At 41.6% G+C, this 21,708-nt stretch overlaps 2 protein-coding genes and 1 long non-coding RNA gene across 3 annotated transcripts; all 3 read right to left on the reverse strand.

Moving 5' to 3' along the window:
- Positions 1 to 1,625: 1,625 nt before the first annotated feature.
- On the reverse strand, positions 1,626 to 8,914 carry LOC110056804 (uncharacterized). Its single transcript, XM_020763348.2, has 4 exons — positions 8,480 to 8,914; positions 6,046 to 6,369; positions 4,448 to 4,605; positions 1,626 to 3,968 (listed from the first exon to the last, which is right to left on the reverse strand). The coding sequence occupies exons 1-4, from the start codon at positions 8,837 to 8,839 to the stop codon at positions 2,231 to 2,233; spliced, it is 2,580 nt and encodes an 859-aa protein (XP_020619007.2). The 5' UTR covers positions 8,840 to 8,914; the 3' UTR covers positions 1,626 to 2,230.
- Positions 8,915 to 9,503: 589 nt separating this feature from the next.
- Positions 9,504 to 14,061, reverse strand: LOC149102282 (uncharacterized). Its single transcript, XR_016202522.1, has 2 exons — positions 11,413 to 14,061; positions 9,504 to 10,757 (listed from the first exon to the last, which is right to left on the reverse strand). It is a non-coding gene; the product is annotated as an uncharacterized LOC149102282 (long non-coding RNA).
- Positions 14,062 to 15,420: 1,359 nt separating this feature from the next.
- Positions 15,421 to 17,864, reverse strand: LOC110054262 (uncharacterized). The gene has a single exon (XM_020760628.2). It carries the CDS (start codon positions 17,705 to 17,707, stop codon positions 16,016 to 16,018), a length of 1,692 nt encoding a protein of 563 aa, XP_020616287.1. The 5' UTR covers positions 17,708 to 17,864; the 3' UTR covers positions 15,421 to 16,015.
- Positions 17,865 to 21,708: the final 3,844 nt, after the last annotated feature.

Raw genomic sequence — 21,708 nt, forward strand, 5'->3', positions numbered from 1 at the left:
GACCGATGCTGTACACTAGTGATTGATTTATGACGAGACAACCTAACTCTGGTAAATGAAGGTTTCATTTCCAGTTTCTCTTCAGTTTCAAAAATTGGTTAACTAGCATAAATACTTATTTATTTTTCCACTAATTATGTATTTGTGCGTCTAAGTATTTATTTATTTATTTCCTTATCTGTCTTGAATCTGCATATTGAGGAGTATCGCATTCAATTAATAACTTAAGCCACGGAGAGAACACGATGTAAATTATTCGCCATCTTCACCTTACTCTTACTACCACCACTCGTTTGGTGAATTCTTAAAAGCATCTAAAATCAATATTAATGCTTTCAATCAGGGCTTGGTCACTGAATACAATAGAATGGTCGTTCTAAACACCATGTTTATTAGAACATCGTCATCAACATCATCTTAATCGCCAGAGAAGAAAGAAGGATAGGCAAAGGTTTCCTATCGGCTTGTCTCAGTGCTTTTACGGCGCGGAGTAATTGTGGGTCTTAGCTAGCTCCAACAGGGGTCCGGGGTGTGGGGAAGCCTAGGGATCGAGTGTTCATCCTTTGGATCTTTCATTTTTGACCATACAGCGAGCGGAGGGCTGCCAGTCCGAGTACACTTTCATGACTCACTTTAATGTTGAACAAAGATGAGCAGTATCATGTTTGGAAGAAATCCCATTGTACCGTCAATATGGGACGGGTAAAAAGCTTGAACGAATGTATGAAACATACTCTCTATCAACTCAACTACTTTGTTATTTGTAAAGAAGAGAAACTATGATGACTGAATTACTTAAGACGCGGGTTAACATGAAAGCCGTATTTTGGCTGGGTATTATGGGTTTAACGCAAATATCTTGCTCACGTTTCAAGCAGTCAAAAATCTCTCTGCTCATCCCACATATCTACGTTTTGGGCTGTTTTGTAAATTTTTTGGTGATTTTTTGGTATATTTGGGGATAGATAGTTTTTCTCCAGGGATTAGTAAAATTTATGGAAATAGGAAATTTTGAAGATTTGATGTTGTTTTAAAATTAGAATTTGAAGTTAAAAACTGGTAGACGTACGCCAAACAGTTGTCCACCAACCTAGAGTGCCCTTTCAGGGGAGGCGCGTGCGGGGGGCGTTCAACTGTCTGGTGATGTTCCAAAACTTTTTTTCCTTTTAATCCGTCTTTAAAAACTTCCTAAAACTTCACTTAAATTCAGGTAGACCCCCGCCTAAACTTTGGTACATCCAGCTCGTATTTCGAACCGGGAAGAGTTATGGCAGTTTTAGAGCTGAAACAGCGATACTTTCGGGAAGGAAACCAGTTTTAACTTAGTGCATTCTTATTCTTAGTCTGACGGTATCGGGCCGATCGTGTATCACCATATAGCCACCTTAACCTTCAACCTCGCACTCAGGGTCCTCTCTCTACCTCAAGAGAGAGGACCCTGAGAACGAGTTTGCTTTTCTGACAAGGACACCAGACACCAGACGAGGGACAAGCCCGGGAAGACCTGGGGAGACCTGGGATTGGTTCCATCGAGATCACTGCATTAGGGAGTTCAATCCTTCCCTGTTTTAATTCAAACATCACCAGTCCTCCTGTTAGTCTCAATAAAATTCACACGTGCCAAATTACACGAGAATCAACCTAGTAGAATTTTAATTAACTTCAAACATCTGTTACAATCAGGTTATATTAACGATCTTTCACTCTGAATTCTTACTCTGTAACACTGATCATTTGATAACGTAACACCTTTGTCCTGGTCTCTTTAAATAAATATTCTCATTTAAATCTATTCAATAAGTTCATTTTCTACTATCTATTCTGATTTGGATAAAAGGTAAAAAATAAATTATGGCATTTAAAATTTGCTCGAGATCAAAACGTTTTGAGCCGGTTTAGATTCACCGATCGTACCAAGTTGCGTAATAGACCGTCAAGTCTGCGCCGCTGAACGTCCTTGATTAGCAACCCAGAATAAATTAATAACAAAAATGTTGGAAATTGTCTCTTGGGTATTAATTATTACACATCACCAGATTGAGAACTTATCTGAAAAGTCGCAAAAAACGAACCACGATCTGATGTATTTTTAGAGATTATTGCATGCAACACAATGCGCGCTTTTTCAACCTCAAAACTTCATTGTTTGCAGTAAAATAAAAAATAAAAAAGCACCTCTATTAAGTAACATATTGCTACAAGTCTCTAAACTTAAGGTAGTTTTCATGCCTCATGCTATGCCATATGTGGGTTCTAATGAGTACATACGCTGCCTTCTCGAAGACACCACTCTCCCGTAAGGCTCAGAATAGGAACGATCATGACATACAGGCGTCCAATCAAATTTCTCCAAGTCATTCCAAACATTCATTTGCTCTGGCGACACAACAGCCAGAGGCGGGAGTTTAGCTGGCGCATGCGTTACCGTCGGCGAGTAAAACTCCTGGGTTTCCTGATTTCGCGCCTTTATCTGTGCCACGCGCTCTTTCGCCGCCGCCTTGCGCTGATTGGCTTCCCGCGTCAAATGCGTGTTGAGCTCAGCACGCGCCATGGCAGTCTCCGCTTGACGTAACAGTTGCCTGTGCTCCATGTAGCGACGCACCAAAGCTTGTTGGTCTTGGGAAACTTCTTTTTCCTTTCGCACGGTCTCTTCGATTTCTTGCACTCGCTCGTCTCTCTGTGAGACTCGATCATGACGTTGTAGCGCGTTCGAGATGGACGTATGCTGACAGTGGAAGTCCGTTAAGAACGCCAAATCCGCTCGCCTGGACTTGACCTGTTCCGCCGTAACAGCTCGTGCTGTGGACAGCCGTTCATGTTCAGTCACCTCCTTGGCTTGTCGTTCTTTCAGTGCTTCAGCGGTCCTTACACCATCTCGCACTCTTCTCCTTAACGAGGCTTCCTTGTACTCCTGTTTGAATATCTTCATGCGTTCTTTAGCTTGTTCTCGATCTTCTCTTAACTGCGCTACAGTGAAAGCTTTTGAAGACACAGCATCAGCACGTTCTCTTTCCCTGTAGGCATGCTGAACAGCTCGCAAGCACGCCAAGCCCATTGTGCCGTGGGTGCGAATGAAAAGCCTTTGATCGGTGGTAACCGTCTGTCGTTTTATGGCAATCTTTCTTGGCTCCTCTGCTGCTTTCCTCTCTATCTCCCTTGCCGCTTCTCTGACGTCCTTTCCAGCCTCTTGCTTGGAAATCAGCATTTCTCGCAAAGGGTCGACTATTTGAATCGGAGCGCGAAGTCCTGACAATCGAAATCGCAGCTTCTTCGGTTCACCCTCGGTCTCACTCGGTTCACACTCGGTACGCGGGTGCGTGTCAACAACTGGCCCAAGAAGTACTTGCACGGTCGTGTACTTTCCAACGCGGTCTCGTTTTTTTCTTTTTTTCTCCTTCTCTTCCATTCTCTGTTCCTCCTTTTGAAGTTCCCGGCTTTTCACCCTGATACTATTTTGCGTCGCCAACTTAATACGCATCGATTCGCGACTTTCAATCATACTTTTCCTGGACTTGAGACTGACAAGACCCAGGCTCTTCCAAATAGTCACGGCCTCCTCTTTAGCTCTGATGACGTCAGAAGTACTGGTTTCGAGCTTCTTAAGGTTCAAGCTAATTCTCGTAGTGATTCTGACTGGGAAATTTTCATTTCTTGTCAACTCAAGATCTTCTACTGGGGAAGTGGTGACCCTTCCCTCTGTCCTCCTATCGCCTTCCTCCGTGATGCTACCAATGGGCTCCACAGTAATAGACACATTGCGACTTCGTGGTCTTCTTGTAATCTTTCCCGCGGAAGCCCTAGGGCTGGGTGGATAGGCAGGTTTCACCCCATGCAAATAGGCCTCGTAATCAAATCGAGTCAGGGCCGAGTTGGATCGGCTAGGGACTGGAGACGTGGGCGGTGGTAGGGTACCTCCTTCTGTGTACCCTTTGTAGTGACGGTAATAGCGCTGAATTGAGACTGCAGCCCTGTTAACCAATGAAAAAAAAAACTGATTAAAACAACTGATAAATACCATTTGCAATGAATGTGTATACAATTGTCAGAAAAGCGTGTAGAAAGCGAGTAAAAACCACGAACAACAAAAAGCTCGAATCAGTCTTAAAGATCTTGTCTTAACCACGCGCATCCCTGTTGACCAAGAGCTCAGGGCTTGGGACTAATTAATTAACACACTGTCTGACTGGTTAGTGATATAACAGATTTTACAAGGTGAACCATCTAGCAAGAGTCTTTACTGGTCAGGTTTTACTGCAGTTGTTTTTTCATGCCTCACAAGCAGGAAAAGTGAAATATCATGTTCTATTATTCAAACCACAAAAGTTGGAACTCGTTATTTATATATTTCATCAATCAGTATCTGTTTGGTATAAGTTGTCCAAGTGATCTCTATTTACCTAGTATACCAATAACAAATTACCACAATGCTGAGTATCATTGCACTCACCATATTCTCATGTCTTGAATGAACTTAAACCTCATCCTGGTCAAATGTCCTCTGATATAACGCTGGATTATCAAAACAGGGCAGTGTTTTGCCTGAATTCTGTTTACTTCAGCAAGGAGCCCATTAACTTCCTTCATGGCTTCTTCATATGTGCTCTCCTACAACAACAACAACAACAACAACCAAATATCTGTTTGTCAATGTTTGCTAAAATAAACAGCGCTTCTCTTATCACTTCTAGGCTGCAAGCAGACTCTTCAACCATAATCTAATCCAGAGCAACCTCATACTCAGTTTATATATGAATACTTAGAATTCTGTAATGCATTTTTCTGAATACAGTGCTGAGAATTTGTCTGTATATCAAGACAGCATTCCCTCAGTTTTTATTTCTTTTATCTTTCACCTGTCTTTACCAAAGGTTATAATACCATAAATCCTCGAATTAGTGCCTGGGGCACTTGTTTCAAATTTAGGAGAAATTGGGGGCGCTTATTAGAGGGGGGCGCTTAATCTAGCGGGAGGGGGGGGGGGGCGGCGTTTATTTCATTTTTTCCAAAATGACCTGACATGATCATCTTCTTTAACACATCATCTACACGTAAACAACAACATAAGTTGTTCATCAACATAAAAAGCTGATCCTAGAGTTTAAATTGCGGCACTGTAAGTACTTAACATGTTCACAAACTGAAACAATGTACAAATCTAATACTATATGACGAAAACTATACATCCTTTGTTGTCTCAGTACCCGTCCACAAAATGAGGGGGAGGGGAGGAGAGAGGGGCGCTTATTTGAGGAGGGGCGCTTATTTTAAATTTTGGCCAATAGGAGGGGTGCTTATTCGAAGGGGGTGTTTATTCAAGGGGGGGCACTAATTCAAGGATTTACGGTATCTCAGATTGTGTTGTTCCAGAAAATATCCATACCCCTCCTGCGGAAAGTTTTTTAGTCTGAACCCCTCATTGCCCAGAAAATTCTGGTTTATCTTCATAAAGGTAAAGTCTGCATAGGAGCCAAGTGGCCTATCAGGCCAGTGCTTGGCTGTTTCAGTGGCATGAAGCGATTAGGAGTATCTCTACTCCCCCCTGGATGGGATGCTTGTCTATGGCACAGAACCCACAGCGTTAAGTTTGCCGGTTCCCATTTATACACCTGGGTGGAGAGAGGCACTGTGAGAGTAAAGTGTCTTGCCCAAGAACACAATGCAGTGTCACCGACCAGGGCTCGAACCCGAGCCACTCAATCCCTCGGGGTGGGTATGGATATTTTCTGGAACTGCACATTTACAATTTTCTGTAAAGTAAAATGTGTGGTGACTTAATCAAAACTTTTAAAATCAATAACGGCTTTGTGAGCTTATAATGATCACAAATATGGTCAAGAATTAAGAATACAAGTTATTAAACTAGATGTCCTTTAAGATCAGCACATGATTCTTTAATGATAGAGTTATCAAAGTCTGTAATCTGAAAGACAAGAGAAAACCTCTGGACCACTCCAAGCTGATAGTCTGCTCTACTTAAAGAGTGATGGGGTTCTGATTTCAAGTTACAACTAAAACAGCATGAAAATTCACTGTGTATATACTTGCCTTTGCAAGAGAACAAGAAACATTGATATAAAAAGTTGGCTGTAGAGGTGCAAAGCAACCACCAAAAGACGAATCCTCTATTATCTCTTCATCAGAAATGACGTAATAGTCCAGAGATTTCAGAGACCACAAACTGTTCACCAAGTGATGTCTGTAGTTTGGTTTCAGACTCAGTGGGGTGTCATACAGAGTCAGTACAGAAATGCTTGGAGAAGCAGCCATATAGTTCACGTTAGCAAGTTTAGAAATACTGTTGTTGTGAAGAAAAACAACCTTGAGTTCAGTGAGCGATGCCCAAAACTTGTGGCCAGGCAGTTTTGCAATCTGTTGACAAAAGGTATCAGATTTAGCCTTCTAAAGAAATCTAATGTCAAATATATTGGGGTAGCAAATTTATAGCAATAGACTGCATTTAAATCTGCTGTAGGTAGACACTCAGGATCTTTGTTACTAATTTTAGTGGTTGAGGCTGGGTGGCACAAACAGAAATATAATTTGTCCAGTTAAACTCATAGAACCCAAAAATTTATGTAAATAAGGGGTGACTAGCAGTAGATCTATGGGGGGGGGGGGGGGGGGACCTGGGGATTCCAAGTTGTTCTCATCTCTGGTTGATGCAAGAGAGGATCTTTGCTCACTTTTCAGATCATGTGTACTAAAGGCATCCACAGTCAAGTGTTGATCAATACCCTCGATCCATACCCTCAATTGACACTTGATCAATACTCCATCGACATGTCAGTTGACAATCAATTGACATCTTGGTTGATCAATACATGTGAGTCAGTGGACACTCAGCGGTACATCAACCGACTCGCGATCAAGATGTTGATTGAGTGTCAACCTAGTGTAGATCAAATGTCAGTCAAGATGTTGATCAAGTGTTGATCGAGATATCGATCAACTGTTGATCAGAGGGCGATCAAGGGTATTGATTGACACTCAACTCCGGATGCCTTTAGTACACATGATCCCACCTTTCTGTCATCGTTGATTTGACTATGAACTATAAATTTTATAGATTTGTAAGCTTAGTCTGTATCTAGTTGTCACAGAGATAACTACAAACTATCAACTGAGAATCTAAACGTTTTTGAGTGAATTTAATGTCTAGTTGTCACAGAATTGATTGTTTGTAGTGGATCTAGTCATGTCATGTCATCATGGACTAGACTAGAAACCATCACACATATGACATGCAAACTGTCACAGATTTCCATAAGTAGTAGATAAGGTTGGTAGTCAACAGTCAGACAGAGAAGATTTTGCTAGGCAGATATGTTACCGAGACTAAACAGGTCTATAACTATTGGATGTCATATGTGCATGTGAAATGGCCATCACAACTGTGACAACATATACATTGCATCACATCATGCACCTGGGTGAAGAGGGGCACTGTACAAAAAAAGTCTCTTGCCCAGAGTACATTGCAATGACCTTAGCCAGGAGGCCCTGTTCGGGGTTTGAGCATGTAGCCCATCTGAATTTCAAACCTTTTCAGACACAATTTTGGAAAGTCTTCACAAAAATACTCTCAGAATTTCAAGACAAATCATGTTGTTTGTCATCATTTTATTAACCTCCCTGTCATTGTCTTATGCTAGAATTTTACCCTACCAGGGCCTCAGCCAGCTGGCTCAAACCTGGACAGCTCGATCTCCAGTGCAGCAAGCAATGGGTCAAATCCCTACCCAGAAGGCCTGTAGAGTCAATTCCCCCTCCCCTCACCCTGGGGCTTAACATTGATAGTTTTATTACTATTCTTTCCAACAGTATGCGTCTGCAGATTGTCTGAAAAAAACAATCTTTTTGGAATTTCTCTTTTTTTAGGTAGTCCATGTGGGTAGTCTATTTAGGTAGTCCATTTAGCAGTCCAATTAGGTAGTCCATTTAGCAGGCCATTTAGGTAGTTCATTTCGGTAGTCCATAATGGTAGTCCATGGACTTGGGGGTCAGCGAAATGTACTGACCCGCAAGCAATTCATTGGGCAATCGTATCTCCCACTGATGCTTTAGAAAATATTTTTAATAAAGTCATAATCTTGAGTATGCTTAAGTTAGCTACGTAGCTAGACTGTATCTCTTCACAAACTGATCAACAGACATCAGTTGACGCAATCTGAAAAATTTGACCCCCGATCAGATGACACTTCAGACTACTGTATATAGTTTCTTAGTTAAGATTACTTGTCGACTAAACGTTGAAAGACAAGTAAACGCCAATCATACAACCTACACGGACCTCAGAGTAGGTCTCTAGATCTCTACAGAGGATCAATTGAACGTGCAAACACAGAAATATTTTCCACTTCCTTAGCTAAGCCTAAGTATTACTGGTTTTCACAGCTAATAGAGCCAGTAATAACCCACAATCAATAGGAAATATGACATAGAGAAGTAAAATAAATCGTATAAATGAGATTAAAAATACCTGATTATTATGTAAATCCAAGTAAACAAGATCTCGGCAGAAAGACAGAGAATCAAACGAAGAAATGTAGTTGGAATGTAATACGCAGATTCTCAATCTCATACACAAGTCAATGGTTTGTACAGTATGAAGGCAAATCCTGCTCATATTCAGGTAGCTGATGTCTTCTAGATCGCATTTTTCACCGATGCTGTCAAAAATATCATTCACGGTGGGAGCTCGTAGATAGCCTCGCTCGTGAGCATTTCGAAGAACCTCCTCCTCCCTTTGCTTTTCAAACTTGGACTTTTGCCACGTTTTCGACGACGTTCCTCTACCTGAAATCCTCGGAAAGTCCTTATTGGAGACGGCAAACACCATTTTACAGGACAAAAATTATCACAATGTTTAGATCATCGCTGAGACGTAACCCAACAAAACACCGGGAAGCCTGAACTGAAATAATACTTGTGTAACCTAGCAACAGCGTGTCCAGCGTGTCCAGCGTGTGGCACAAAACAAAAATGCGCGCGCTGCTAAAAGGATGCCCATCCAATGCGCATAGTGCCCGTTATTTGTGCCCTTAATCGGCGTGAATTTCAACGGATTCCATTGGTTAAAATGAGCTAAATTATATTATTTAAGATAGTTTTAAAAAAGCATTTAAAATAATGTATGGACGTCTCAAGTAAATCACTGTTCAACTTTTTTCAACGAGAGGCAAGTCGCTATATACCGTTACATACCGACTCCAAAAGATAGGGTGCCTCTTCCTGGTTTGTCGCTGTGGTTCTGCCTTTATTGGTTACCGTATACCAAGAATTTTGACATAAAATGAATTGTCGGATTTTTCGCGACCTCTAAATGTGGGCGTCCGAATCATCTTTTGGATCCCTTTTGAAAGCTACAAGTCAAATGGAATTAATTATTTGTTCGTTTGCCCTCCAATGTGGACAGTAGCTAGTTTGATCTGTATTGAACGAAGCCGCAGGCCTCGTCCAATTTTGGCTGTCCTCGGAATTTTTTTCATCCAATTATTTCCAAATTGGACAGCATGTAGTCCTATTACATATACTTATATAGCTCGTGAGGTAATACAGCTTTGCAAGGAAAACTACAGTAACTCTCTCTGAAGAAAAACAGACTGGGCCCTCGATCTTCCGAAACTGGGGAAAGCTTCGAAAATATCCGGTGATCTTCGGAGATCGCCGGAGATTGTCACAAGTCTTCGGATGTCCTGGGAAGCGTTCTGGTGATCTTCGGAAATCTTCAGGTGATCTCCGGAAATCTTCGGAAGTGTTCGGGCGATCTTCGGAAGTACTTAAGTGATTTTTGGAAATCTTCGGAGATGTTCGGTTGATATTCGGAAATGTCCGGGGAATCTTCGGAAATCATCGGAAGGTTTCGTGTGGCCTTCGATAATCTTCGGAAGGTTAATCGCTTAATTTCATTGGCTGAGACAAACTGTCCTATTTTTTCCCAAATTGGACAGTTTCCGCGTTTTTACTCAAAGTCCTTATTGAAAATAGTCTCCTTCGCAGCCGTTTTTTGGGATGTCACGCAACGCTCCCCCCATCCCAAAAAACGGCTGCGAAGGAGACTATATTGAAAACTGTCCAAATTAAATCCCAAATTGCACAGTTTTCAGAAATTAAAGGATAATAGCTGTGCTGACAATACTGGATTAACTGACTGCTATATAATTAAAACAACAAAAACGTATCTGCGAATTTTTTATTTCGAAATATTTTTATAAGTTTTAATTTGATACAAGCTGATATAGGGGTTTAGGTATCTACAGTTTAAACGTATGGACGTGAGACACCCAATCGAGGTATACCATGGGTAACCTTAAAACTTCAAATTCAAGGAGCGGAGATTTAAACTCGAGCCAAGTTCCTTCACCGCAATAATAAGAAAAAGACAAATAAAAAGCTCAATTTTAGCCGCCTCGAGAACACTTGTATCACAAGTCAAATCACAAATCGGAAAGCCATACCGATGGTGTGCCCAATTTATGCCATAACAGACAGACTCAAGTGTGGAGTAGAGGGAACTCTGCTGCAGCAAAATACTCCAAATAAGGAGCAAATGACGTCTCATCAGACGGCAAACAAGCGATTTCCTCAAAGCGCGAGGACCATTCTCTAAATGTTTGAAAGTCACTTGAATAACGCTCTGTTGTTGAAGGGGCCTTTGCTTTAGAGGAACGCAAGGGAAGACCTTCCGTTGACTTGCGAAGCCGTCTGGATCTCTTGAGTGGGCAACCTTTGAAGTAAACACACATCCACTTTGTAGACTTGAAAGATAACAACAAAAAAAGTGAGAACAATTAGAAAAAACAAAAAAGCAACAACACGCAGATCAGAACATAAGGAAGGCCCAGAGGCCTAAATCTTGTATTCAGCACACTATGTACTGGCAGTCCTGCACAAAAACGGCATGGCTCAACGGCCTTAAAACAGTGTAATCACCTAAGATCAACACGTGATAAACGGGCAGTCCCGCACGAAGATGACATGGTCCAACGGCCTAAAACAGTGCAATCACCTAAGATCAACACATGATAAACGGGCAGTCCCGTACAAAAATGACATGGCCCAATGCCCTAAAACAGTGCAATCACCTAAGATCAACACATGATAAACGGGCAGTCCCGTACAAAAATGACATGGCCCAATGGCCTAAAACAGTGCAATCACCTAAGATTAACACATGATAAACGGGCAGTCCCGCACAAAGATGACATGGCCCAACGGCCTAAAACAGCGTAATCATGACCGCGCGGTATGACTTCTCCATAGACAGGTTCTACTGGATAATGTACTGTACAGCCCCGACAAGCAACTAAAATTCTCCGAGCCAAAAGGGAACTGTTATTTGTCCCATGGAGATAAACATCTTTACCGTTCTCAACGAAGAGAAAATCAATAACAAAAGATCTGAAACCCCACCTACGATCCACCAAAAAAGGCCAAAACGGAGCTGAAAGGCCAATAAAGAGTAACCAGTTCTATTGACAAAAACATATGTGGCGGATGACATTTTTAACTAACGAAACAGGTGGCACCAGCCAACAGGTTTCTCCTACCCAACTAAATGCTAGGGAATATTCGAATAGAAACTGGGAAAACTTGAATTTTTTTTTTTTTTTAAACTGGGAAAGTAATCAATTGAACAGGGACCCCAATAAGAGGTTACTTCATGAAAATAGCTATCTTTAACTGACCAGTCATCAATCGACGATCTTGCATAAGTAATCAGCTGAACGAGGTATCAACTCAGCCTCGATTTTGATATTACTTTCTTTGGCGGTATCAAATATATCACCGGCGAGTTGAAGCGAACACAGTTTCATACTACCAGAATCGACGATCAAAGGTACAGTTTGGTTGTCAGTAAACCACTTAACAGAGCACCCTGAAAGAAGATGTGCAAACTTTTCAAAGCAAAACAAACACAGTGGAGTTCTCTCCACGTGGTACTCGATCTGGTATTCGTCTACATAGAATCTCAGTTTTTGCGCGAAAACAGGCATGTTACCAATGGCAATGAAAGCAGCCAATCCAATAGCGCTAACATCCGAGTATACAATACGAGATAGTCTGCGAGCAACGTCTGCAAAACACTGGAACTGAGATAAGAAACATTATTCTTCCAGAACTCTAACTCTATGGAAACTGACAACGGGTTAACCACAGCAGGAGCACACGCGCACTCGACCACTGAACCTGTGGCCAGAAGATCAGAAATAGCCTGCTCGACAAATCACTATACTGGACTGGATGGCTGAGTGATTATTAGAAAACTGAGCTGAGGGTAGAATGTAAATAAAGAGAATCTGATACCCAACAAAAATAGTATCGCGAATAAAGCAAGAAGCACTTATATGATTTCAAAACTCTACATTAACCTTAAGGTTGCCTTTAACTTAAATATAATACGTTCCGTCCTGATAATCAGTCTTTTATTCATTCATTCAGTCATCAGGGCTAATACAATCGTTAACCCTCGGACTAATGCCCCCATCGTGGTACAAGGGGGATGAAACCCTCTTCTTGGGTTTTCGTTCTATTAAGGCACAGAAAATAAATTTACATCCATTAAATAGAAAGCCCTGAACTTGCTCTATAAAATTATGACATAAGTTTTGGCTGTGAAGTAGCATGACGTCATTTGATCCGCCATCTTGGATCCGTCATCTTGGATTTTACTATTTTCTTAAAAAAGTCAAAAAATAATCTAGAATGCTTATGAAGCCAGAATGCTTATGAAATGTACAATTTGGTAAAATTCAGCAAAATGATGAACAAAGCTGAAAAAGAAAATACACAAGTATGTCGAAAAAGTTGATTTTTGTCTAAACCTATACGAAGTTTGTGGTTGTCATGACAAAGTCAAAAGTAATGGACGCAGTTGACATATCCAAAATTTACGCGAACGATAAATGAACAGCTACAGAAATTTTTCAGCCTCTTAGAGTAAATTGTCTTTCCAAGACTTCCAAAAAACCTTGAATCACATGGCTGAACAAAATTATCAATAAGTTCAACTGGGTCAAAGTCTCACAATCATTTTATTATATTGAATAAATTATATACTCATCTTATCTCATTCTCTTCAATGCAGCTTGGTATTTGCCATAAGTATGTATTTTTACTGCTTGGAGGGGGGTGCAGCGGCTCCTCTAAAACGGCTTGGGCAGGAAGATGGATTTGCTCAGAGGCTTATTTGGCCGCAGCTGAAACACTTGTCTGCTAGTTGAGGCTGACGTCCACGAAAGGACTGCATGCGGAAAAAACAAAAAGGCTGATAAGAAGAAAAATAATTGCCAGTGGACAGACCATGAGTAGATGGAGCTTCACTGGATGTAGAGCGGGTAGCTGTAGTGTTGGCCAGCTAGACGCATTTTTCCGCTTTTTCTCCCGGATCTTAGCTAGCGCTCGTCTTTCGGCTGATCAGAGCTTTTTCTCTTCCTCTGAATCTTCGGCGAGTTCGTCCGACTCGTACTTGCACTGCTGCCCAAACAGCGGGGTTCTTGTCCACGGAACGAAATAACTTGGCTGCTGAAAGGTTTCCTTTTGAGATGGTCTTGATGGTCCCGTCTATTGCATCAAGCAGAGAGTTGCTAGACTCGTATTGTACTTTAGAGTTAAAAGAACTCGAAGCCTTGGATATCGTTTTTAGCTTCTACAGTTGAGACTGAGTGGCGGCTTGTTTCTCGTCGAGATCGCGTTTGAATGCAGCGAACCTCTGATCAAACATAACGTCCAAAAGACGAGGAAACAATGTTCGTGAAGCAGTCTTATGAACAGGATCTCCCTCAGTGAAGGATTGCGCGATCGAAGCGGGAACACTCGCTCGTTCAGTATCCGACGACATAACAACAAAAGCAAAGTTGAAAGAGATGCCTTCGAGTGGCTCTTGCATAACTTACAAATTCTTAAATAGCCTACTAGCCCCTTAGGGATTCACGCCTAAAATACTTCTACAGTTAACACAAACCATACATAGTGAACATACTCCAGTGTAATTAGCGAAACGTTACAAAATATATTTATCGGAACTACCTTTAAGTCGGAACACAAAGGCTAATCAGGCTAATCAGCACCTTTCGTTTAAGGGCCTCCACAGACTAGACATAATTGGCTATATCTCGTTTACGACAGTTGTCCTTTTAATAATATTTTGAGTTCATCTTTTAAGCGAGTGAGCCGCTTGACATAAATAGATCTCGGAAGATTGCCGATCGCCTCCTGCTCAACCGGTGAGCTAAATTCTTTTTCTTACAAAAAGTGATAAATTTACCAGCCCCTGTTACAATTTAACACACCGTATTCTACCGTACGGTCCGCTAAAATTTTATGCTCTTCCGAATCCTATCAAACACATAGTAGAGCCATAAATAAATCTTACAGACCTTGCCCTCTCGGTCTGTAAAGTAAATTACGGATCTTCGTTTCGCCCATTCGATTTGTGGCCCGCGCTCTTCGCTCCTCGGCCTTCAATCGAAAGGGCCGGATCAAGGGAATGCTACCTTTCGCACCCAATCGAGTTTATATTGTAGCTGATAATCCAGTCAGGAGCTTCAATAAAGTTTGTATGTATGTACCTCCCGAGTTCGCGCGCATCCCTGAACTCGTATGAAACTTTCTATTTCGATTTTGCCGAGTTAGCTCCGAGGTCAATGGATTAAAAAACGAAAAATAAACATATTTTATGCGATTTTGTGTCATTATGCCCGCTAATCTAGGTGAACTTGATAGCTAATTGAGTCGATGTGGGTGTGAACTCGCTTGGGCGCGAAATCTCCAACTACCGATCAAGGAGCTATTTTTGTGAGGACACCGGAAGTAGGGTGGTCTTGGTTTTAGAATATACTGCAGGAGAGGACGGAACTCCTTTTCGCAGGTCTGTTTTGTATTATTATAACTATAAACGCGCATTTCAAGCGTTATTTCCTATTTTCCTACGAGGCAACAGTTGATTTGGTGCAGGTCACACTGTGTTGAGACGCACTGAACTCTGGTGGAAATTTTCCCGCCTGTTTATACCACATAAACACGGAAAGGAATACCTTGGCATTTTTCCACGCTATGTTACGTTGATTCAATCTACCTCAAATTCACTATACAGTTGGGATAAATTAAAATTTCCATGTGTTCGTGACGATCATGTCAGCGACATCTGAACATGTGTTCACTAGTTTATCAATCTAGCTCGGACATATGTTTTCAATGCCACAATATTCTGATTGGGTGCTATCGCCACTATGTAAATAGTTCATTGACTTCACTCCAGAAACCAAAACAATATTAATCCCGTGAAGCGAAACAGAAACTCGGTCTGACAGAAAGGATCAAGAACTCAGTTAGTAAGAGGTATATATAAAGCACTGATATTTAGAGTTGGCTCAATATTATCTTACAACGCGAATAAAGGAAAGAGCAGAATAACAAGTCTTCAAGCATAAATCAAAGCACACCCGTGCTGGTCTTTAATCGTATTTAATTTCTTATGTTAAAATCAGGTGTCCATGACTCATAGAATTCACATGAATTTTGGTCATTCAGTGTAATTGTAGCCAAGTCTTTCAACGAAATTTTAAATAGCTTTAGTCTACCGATGTGCAAAGCGGCGAGGAACAGTTTAATAATTAAAGTATTAGAAGGGTAACAGGAAGTTGACAGAGCACCTCGAGAATGATGCTCGGTAAAAGGACCTCATGTGCGAACAGTCGAAACCGGACTTTGTACAGAAGAAAACTCTCGTAAACAAATTGGCCACTCAAGGATTAGCACCTTAACGGTCAAGAATCAACACGTTAATGGCAGCAAAACGACAAGAGAAACCATTTCCATCCCAACTAATCTCGCCTGTGTAGCTGGTGCGATCTCGCGCGAATACTTTGTTTCAGCGGCAGAGCATCACGATAGATCGCGAGAACGGCAAAGCCGCGCGAGGAAAACCAGTTTGTACGCGCGAGAATTCCGAAAGGAAGTCAATGGCACACGAAATGCCACCAAGAAATGCTTCTTCTTTCCGACCAGGATATTACTAAGCAGTTCCTTTATTCGAGAAACCCACCCAGTTTCCCTTAAGAACTGGTTGCCGATAATCCTTACCATACCAGTTTGTTAACTCGTAATCAACCTCTTTGACAGTGACAAATGTCTGATTGTTAATGGTGACAAGGGAAGAACCATTCATCCATACTGATGGAGACCAGTACAAATCAGCATAACTGCGTTCTCTCCAGTGCTCTGACACCGGCAGCATACCCTTCACTGCTTCCTCAATGTCGTTGCTAAATAACAAATTACCTTGTAAATCATCGGGTCCTGCAAAAAAGGGAGCCGTGTCAACGTCGATGTAAGGTCCCATAAGGCTGTGGACCCTTGGCACGTCCATGAAAGAGTTCCCTACGTAATACCGGTTCTCAAGCTGTTTTTCAATAGCGGGAAACGTCGAAGCATTATCAATCGCAGACTTTGTCAAAGCGATATCAATGTCCCCCGTCCATGGTATAATGGCCTGACTTCTGACAGCGCCTAATAAAGTACCATAAATTATACGGTATTCTAAACCAAGACGAGTCAACGCCCATGCAAGGTCCGCTAACATTTGACCTAACACGACGCTGCAACAGATCGGCGCGGCTATACGTGGAAGATCTTGCGGCTTAACGTACGGTTTCTCTGGGCATAATTTCCAGTTTGCCACGCATGCTGTCCACTCAATTCGGCTTTCCGTCACGATGCGAAGGATGCCGTGCTTATTCCCGAATGAACTATATTCCGGAACGTTGTTTGACCCTTCGAGAGATCCACGGTCCACGCGCGTTATTTCGGGTGTCCACACACAATTTGACAGCTTTGCTATTTTCAATTGGCCTTCAGATCGAATGAAAAATTCTAGCAAGGCCAATTTTCCAAAACCGTCGCGTAATCTCCCTATTCTGTCGTACACATCTCTTCTTATAAGAAAGGGCCCCTGTACTATATTACAGCTTTGTAGCAAAATGTCCACCGGCAAAGTTGCGTTTCTGGGCAACGAAGATCCGTTTCTTGAGGGTTTAATCAGACGTATTTGTAGATTTAGTACTTGGCCTGTGTTTCTTATGTGAATACTCCATTCCCTTTTCATAAACCGACACCAAGACGAATCCACGTAAATATTCCTTGTGAAGTTGTTCTCTTCTTGTTGTCGCAGGTGATCGGTGTCACTGCTGTGTGTCGAGGCTTCAGGCTGCAAACATGTGACACCGTCGAATCCTTCCATCGCACCGAGGAATTCGCTCAAATTCCAGAAAGCGAGCTTATCTTTTTCCGATAACTCCTGAGAAAAGTGCTTCCCTTTATTTGAATGAGGAAAAACCATCACGAAGGGAGAAGATTCATCTGCGCCGCTTGAACTGCTATTCGAATGAAAAGGAAACAAATTAGTTTTCCGCGACAGCGGCGCACGTTTCGGTTCATTGTTTAAAGAAACCCCTGGGGGACTTAAAGTTGTGGTACCCTCTCGATTTTCCACGGTGGTGAAATATTGTGCTTGTTGTATAGGCAAAATTTCGTTGGTAGCAGAATTGGTACTCCCGCGTCCGCTGAAGTTTAAAATAAGAACGTGGCAAATACACGAACACAGCAGCAACAACATGACAAGTTTCAATCGTCCGCGTTGCTTACAATATGTACAGTTCAATCTTAGCGATTGAGCTATTCGTTTCCATTTTCCACAAAGCCTCTTCATGGAAATCGATGGATCTTCCTTCGGTATAGTCAGTATAAGACGCCGTGTCGCGAAAAGGGGTCAAAGTTCTTACGATTCACCGCGGAGCGTCATTGATCCGATCCGAACACTCGTGTCAGACAAAATAAGGTCGATTATGCAAACTGTCAGCTTTGTTTAGTTTAGTGATATGAAGTGCAACATGGGAAAATATCAACAACTGCATGCTTTGTGGAAGCAGTGAGTTGGGTATGTGCGGTTGATCTTATGTTCCCTTGTGCCTTTCTTTTCCGCGTGTTTTGATTTTGACATTGTTGTTTTCCTCTGTACTGTAGAGATCACTGCACCGAAATTTAGGGATGCACATTATGTTTTGGGAGGTGAGATCGGGAGTTTCCTCTGAGCAAGATTTGTTTTCAACTTTAGGTTGTGCATTTTTTTTTATTTTGGCTTTTAAAATATATTTCACGACCAGCTTTGCCCCTATATTCTCGAATTTTTGCTGTGCTGGACTTTCGTGGCCCAAATCCCTTATCCACCTTAACCAAGCACTGAGACTATGAGACTATACCGAGGAAGGTTATTTGTTAGTTCTCTGGGATGCCACTTTTCATATAGCCTGCGTTGCAGCCGGACGTGTCACAAAATCCCTACATCGACCCATTTATGAATAATTGTTTCGATAATACAGAGCAAAACAAAAATACGACCGTTACGCGACAAACGATGTGTTCAATACCTGTGTATTTTACGAACACATTGTGTCAATAAGCACAACAGTACATTACCAGCTGGTTTCAGTTGTTCAGAAGCCGATTGGCCGGGCACACTGTACTGTCGTGAATTGAAGACTATAAGACTATAATATTTGATGCAATTATTAACAACAGCCACGAACAATTTGCCTTAATCCCAGCTTAACACGTCACATTGTGGTGTTTTTTAATAAGTCTTTGAAACGAAAAGAAGTAATTTTCCAGAAATTTCGTTTTCTATTTTTGAAATAGAAAATGAAATTTGATCTAACAGCTTAATACAAGGCCTCGTGATGTTAAGCTAATTCACTGATGATGACTTATTTTATGCGTTTCTTTCGGATGATCCGGATCAGGGTCAAGAATTCAAGATAATTTGGATCGTGGTAAAACAAAAGAATTGATGAATCCACCCTGGGTACGTCTGGATGCGGGCTTTCATGTAGGCTTGATTACCAGCCGCTGTTCGGGAAAGGAGCCAGCGCTCCATCCCTTATCTCTCTTCTCGGGAGGAACATCACGGACGGGCCTCGAGAAAGTGGCGGGGATCGGGCCTAGGTTCAACCTCGTTCCCAGGGTCTCTCATCTTACCGCTCCCTGGAGCTCCAGGGGGCGGTAAGATGAGAGACCCTGGGAACGAGGCTGGCCTACAATAGGTTAGTCTATTTAGGCCCGTTCCAAACGCCGCTCCATTCATGCGCCGAACCTAACTGATGAGTTAAGCACAGCAGAAGAGCGGAGTTTGAATCAGTTTGGTTCGGCAGGTTAGGTTTGGTGCGGCAAACAACATTAAATTCGGCAGGGTCTGTCGCACTATGCGACGTTGGAGGGGCAGCTGATTCATACGGCGTTCTCCTCATGTGTCGAACCCAATGCATAAATTATTGTAATGTATTTTTTATGTAACGGGACTCGTGATTGGCTCAAAATTGAGTGGTGCGACCAGTCATGCATGAAGCTTGAAGTCGTCGCTAAAAATAAAGACAACAAAATGTGCCTTCGAGTTATGAGAAACAGGACTGTATAAGCGAGTTTCTTTAGCGCAAATTCATTTTTTGCTTTTTCTTCGTGATAATAGCCCAGCTTATGAGATTTCCTTTTAACAAGTCGAATTAAGCGGGAGAAAACCTCTCTAAATACAAACACTGAACCTTGAGTTTGAATTTGCTTCCCTAAATATTGCTATAATAGCAAAATGTTAGTCACAGCTTTTCTATTTGGACAGAGTTCTTGAATTTAGAACGCATATTTTCTCGTAGCCTGCGAACAGGCGCCCGGTGAGCCCGAACGAAGCTCATTCTTCTATTTCGCGCTCGCCGAGTTTTTTTTTTCCGTCTTCTCCGAGAGCCTTTAGTCGCGGCGGCGGCGTTTGGACCGGGCCTATGGCGCTAAAACGCCACGCGGGCGTCTCCGCGCTCGCACGCTCTATGGAAAAAACTCGCAGAGAAAAAAACTGTCTGTGGACAGACTAAGCCTAGTTTTGATGCACCTTTTTCCGAGTGATCTTGGATCATTGATCCTGATCCAGAAATCCCAAGGAATCGCAGTCTTTTTTTTAACACTTTTATGTAAAGCTCCTTCATTATTTTGTTTCTCGCCATATGAGGAGGTGATAACGTCTAGGGAAAACAAAAGCGTCACACAGGCAACTCACTTTGATTAAAGTTTTTCGATGTGTGTCCCTTCCAATGTACACTGAAGCAGCTACTCAAATATTTATATATATATATATATATATATATATATATATATATATATATATATATATATATATATATATATATATATATATATATGAAAAAGCAGAGCCTTTGTTATTCTAAATAATACTTTTCTTTGGCGTGCGTATGGACTGTTAAGCAACAGGGAGAGTTTTCGTATTAAAGCTGAAGAGATGCCAGACTAATATAGATTGCGTGAATTACATTAAATTATATCATGGCCAACTCCCTGAACCGTTTTAGGAGAGAGGGAGTTTAAAAGAAGGCCTTCCGTTTTGAAATAATATAGGCACTTGCGCATGCACGATCAAATAGTCTAGCGTTATTACAGTCCTTCCAGTGTTCGACAGATGTGGTGTCACAGAAGCTGTTACCTATAGGTCTGTTATAGGTTATTTAAGCAATAGACCACAAGTTTTTATGGTTTATAGGCTGATAAACCACGCGGGATGTTGGAAGAACACGAGGAGAATTCGTAAATCACGAGCCGCAGGCGAGTGGTTTACGAATTCTTCGAGTGTAACTCAGAAGACACGCGAAATTTCCATGAGTTTACTGGAACAATGAACCATAGCTGATTGACCAATCAGAGCGCGCGCTTTCATTTGATTATTATATAATACAATTTACGACAGGCCTGACTTCATAGCTATATTGAAGACGTTAATGCAATTTATAACAGCACTGCTAGAGGCTGTAAACAGTACAGCGTTGTTTTAGCTTGTGATTAAAAAAGGACATAACTTTTTTCCCAATTGCTGCTCCCGGGTACGCCTCATTTCCTGGCGCGGATCGAGTCTGAAAAAAATTAAAGTTTGCACTTCTTTGTTGTCGGAGATTCACATAAGAGTGCTTTAAACACTGAATAATGCTGTCGACTTTCTTTAATCTGATAGTTAACAACCAGGCGAAGTTTTTGGCCTCTCGATAAAGTATTTGCCCCTGCATCCCATCAGGTTCTACACACGCTAGTGTTCTTCGTGTTCTTGAATAGTTTAGACAATAAGCTGTTTTCATTTGAGTGTCGAAGATAATTCGCACGTGGTTAGTTTGGTTTGATACATTACTATGTTTAGTGATTGGTTCAAAATGCCAGCGCTACTTGCCTAACCAATCAAACGTTTTTACGATGGATGGTGTGTCCTTTGTGATTGGCCAGAGTGATTACAGCGGTGGTTTCAGTTGTTTTACGACACTCAATTGAAAACTATTCTATAATTTCTCCGGCGGTCTGTGAGATTTGATTCACAGTACTAACACATTAGGTTCATCACATGCTTTCTTATTCCAAGCCCAGTAATAATGAAATTCAATGTCTTTCTCCTATCCCAGCCGTGTATGCGAGGAACCTGACTTATATTTCACTTCTTTTACTGCATTCATACGGATTTCCACATAATATATCACTTCCGAGGCTGATAATAAAGTGCTAAACTGATTATTCTCAGCCAATCAAAGATGCTCATTAAAAATACGAAAAGCCAGCAGGTGATGACTTCAACCAATCACGAACTGAGTGAGACTTGTTATATTTTTCTCTGGTTTT

This window comes from Orbicella faveolata, unplaced genomic scaffold, assembly GCF_042242905.1.
Source record: "Orbicella faveolata isolate gen_17 unplaced genomic scaffold, um_ofav_v1 contig_36, whole genome shotgun sequence".
Taxonomy (NCBI): domain Eukaryota; kingdom Metazoa; phylum Cnidaria; class Anthozoa; order Scleractinia; family Merulinidae; genus Orbicella; species Orbicella faveolata.

Bases quoted from the DNA above. Each gene is read 5' to 3' on its own strand.
- LOC110056804 (XM_020763348.2), bottom strand. From the start codon at position 8,839: ATGGTGTTTGCCGTCTCCAATAAGGACTTTCCGAGGATTTCAGGTAGA. The intron at 4,606-6,045 runs GCAAGTATATAC...TTGTTGTTGTAG, and splicing joins TTTCTTGTTCTCTTGCAAAG to GAGAGCACATATGAAGAAGC. The intron at 3,969-4,447 runs GTGAGTGCAATG...ATTGGTTAACAG, and splicing joins ATTCAAGACATGAGAATATG to GGCTGCAGTCTCAATTCAGC.
- LOC110054262 (XM_020760628.2), bottom strand. From the start codon at position 17,707: ATGAAGAGGCTTTGTGGAAAATGGAAACGAATAGCTCAATCGCTAAGA.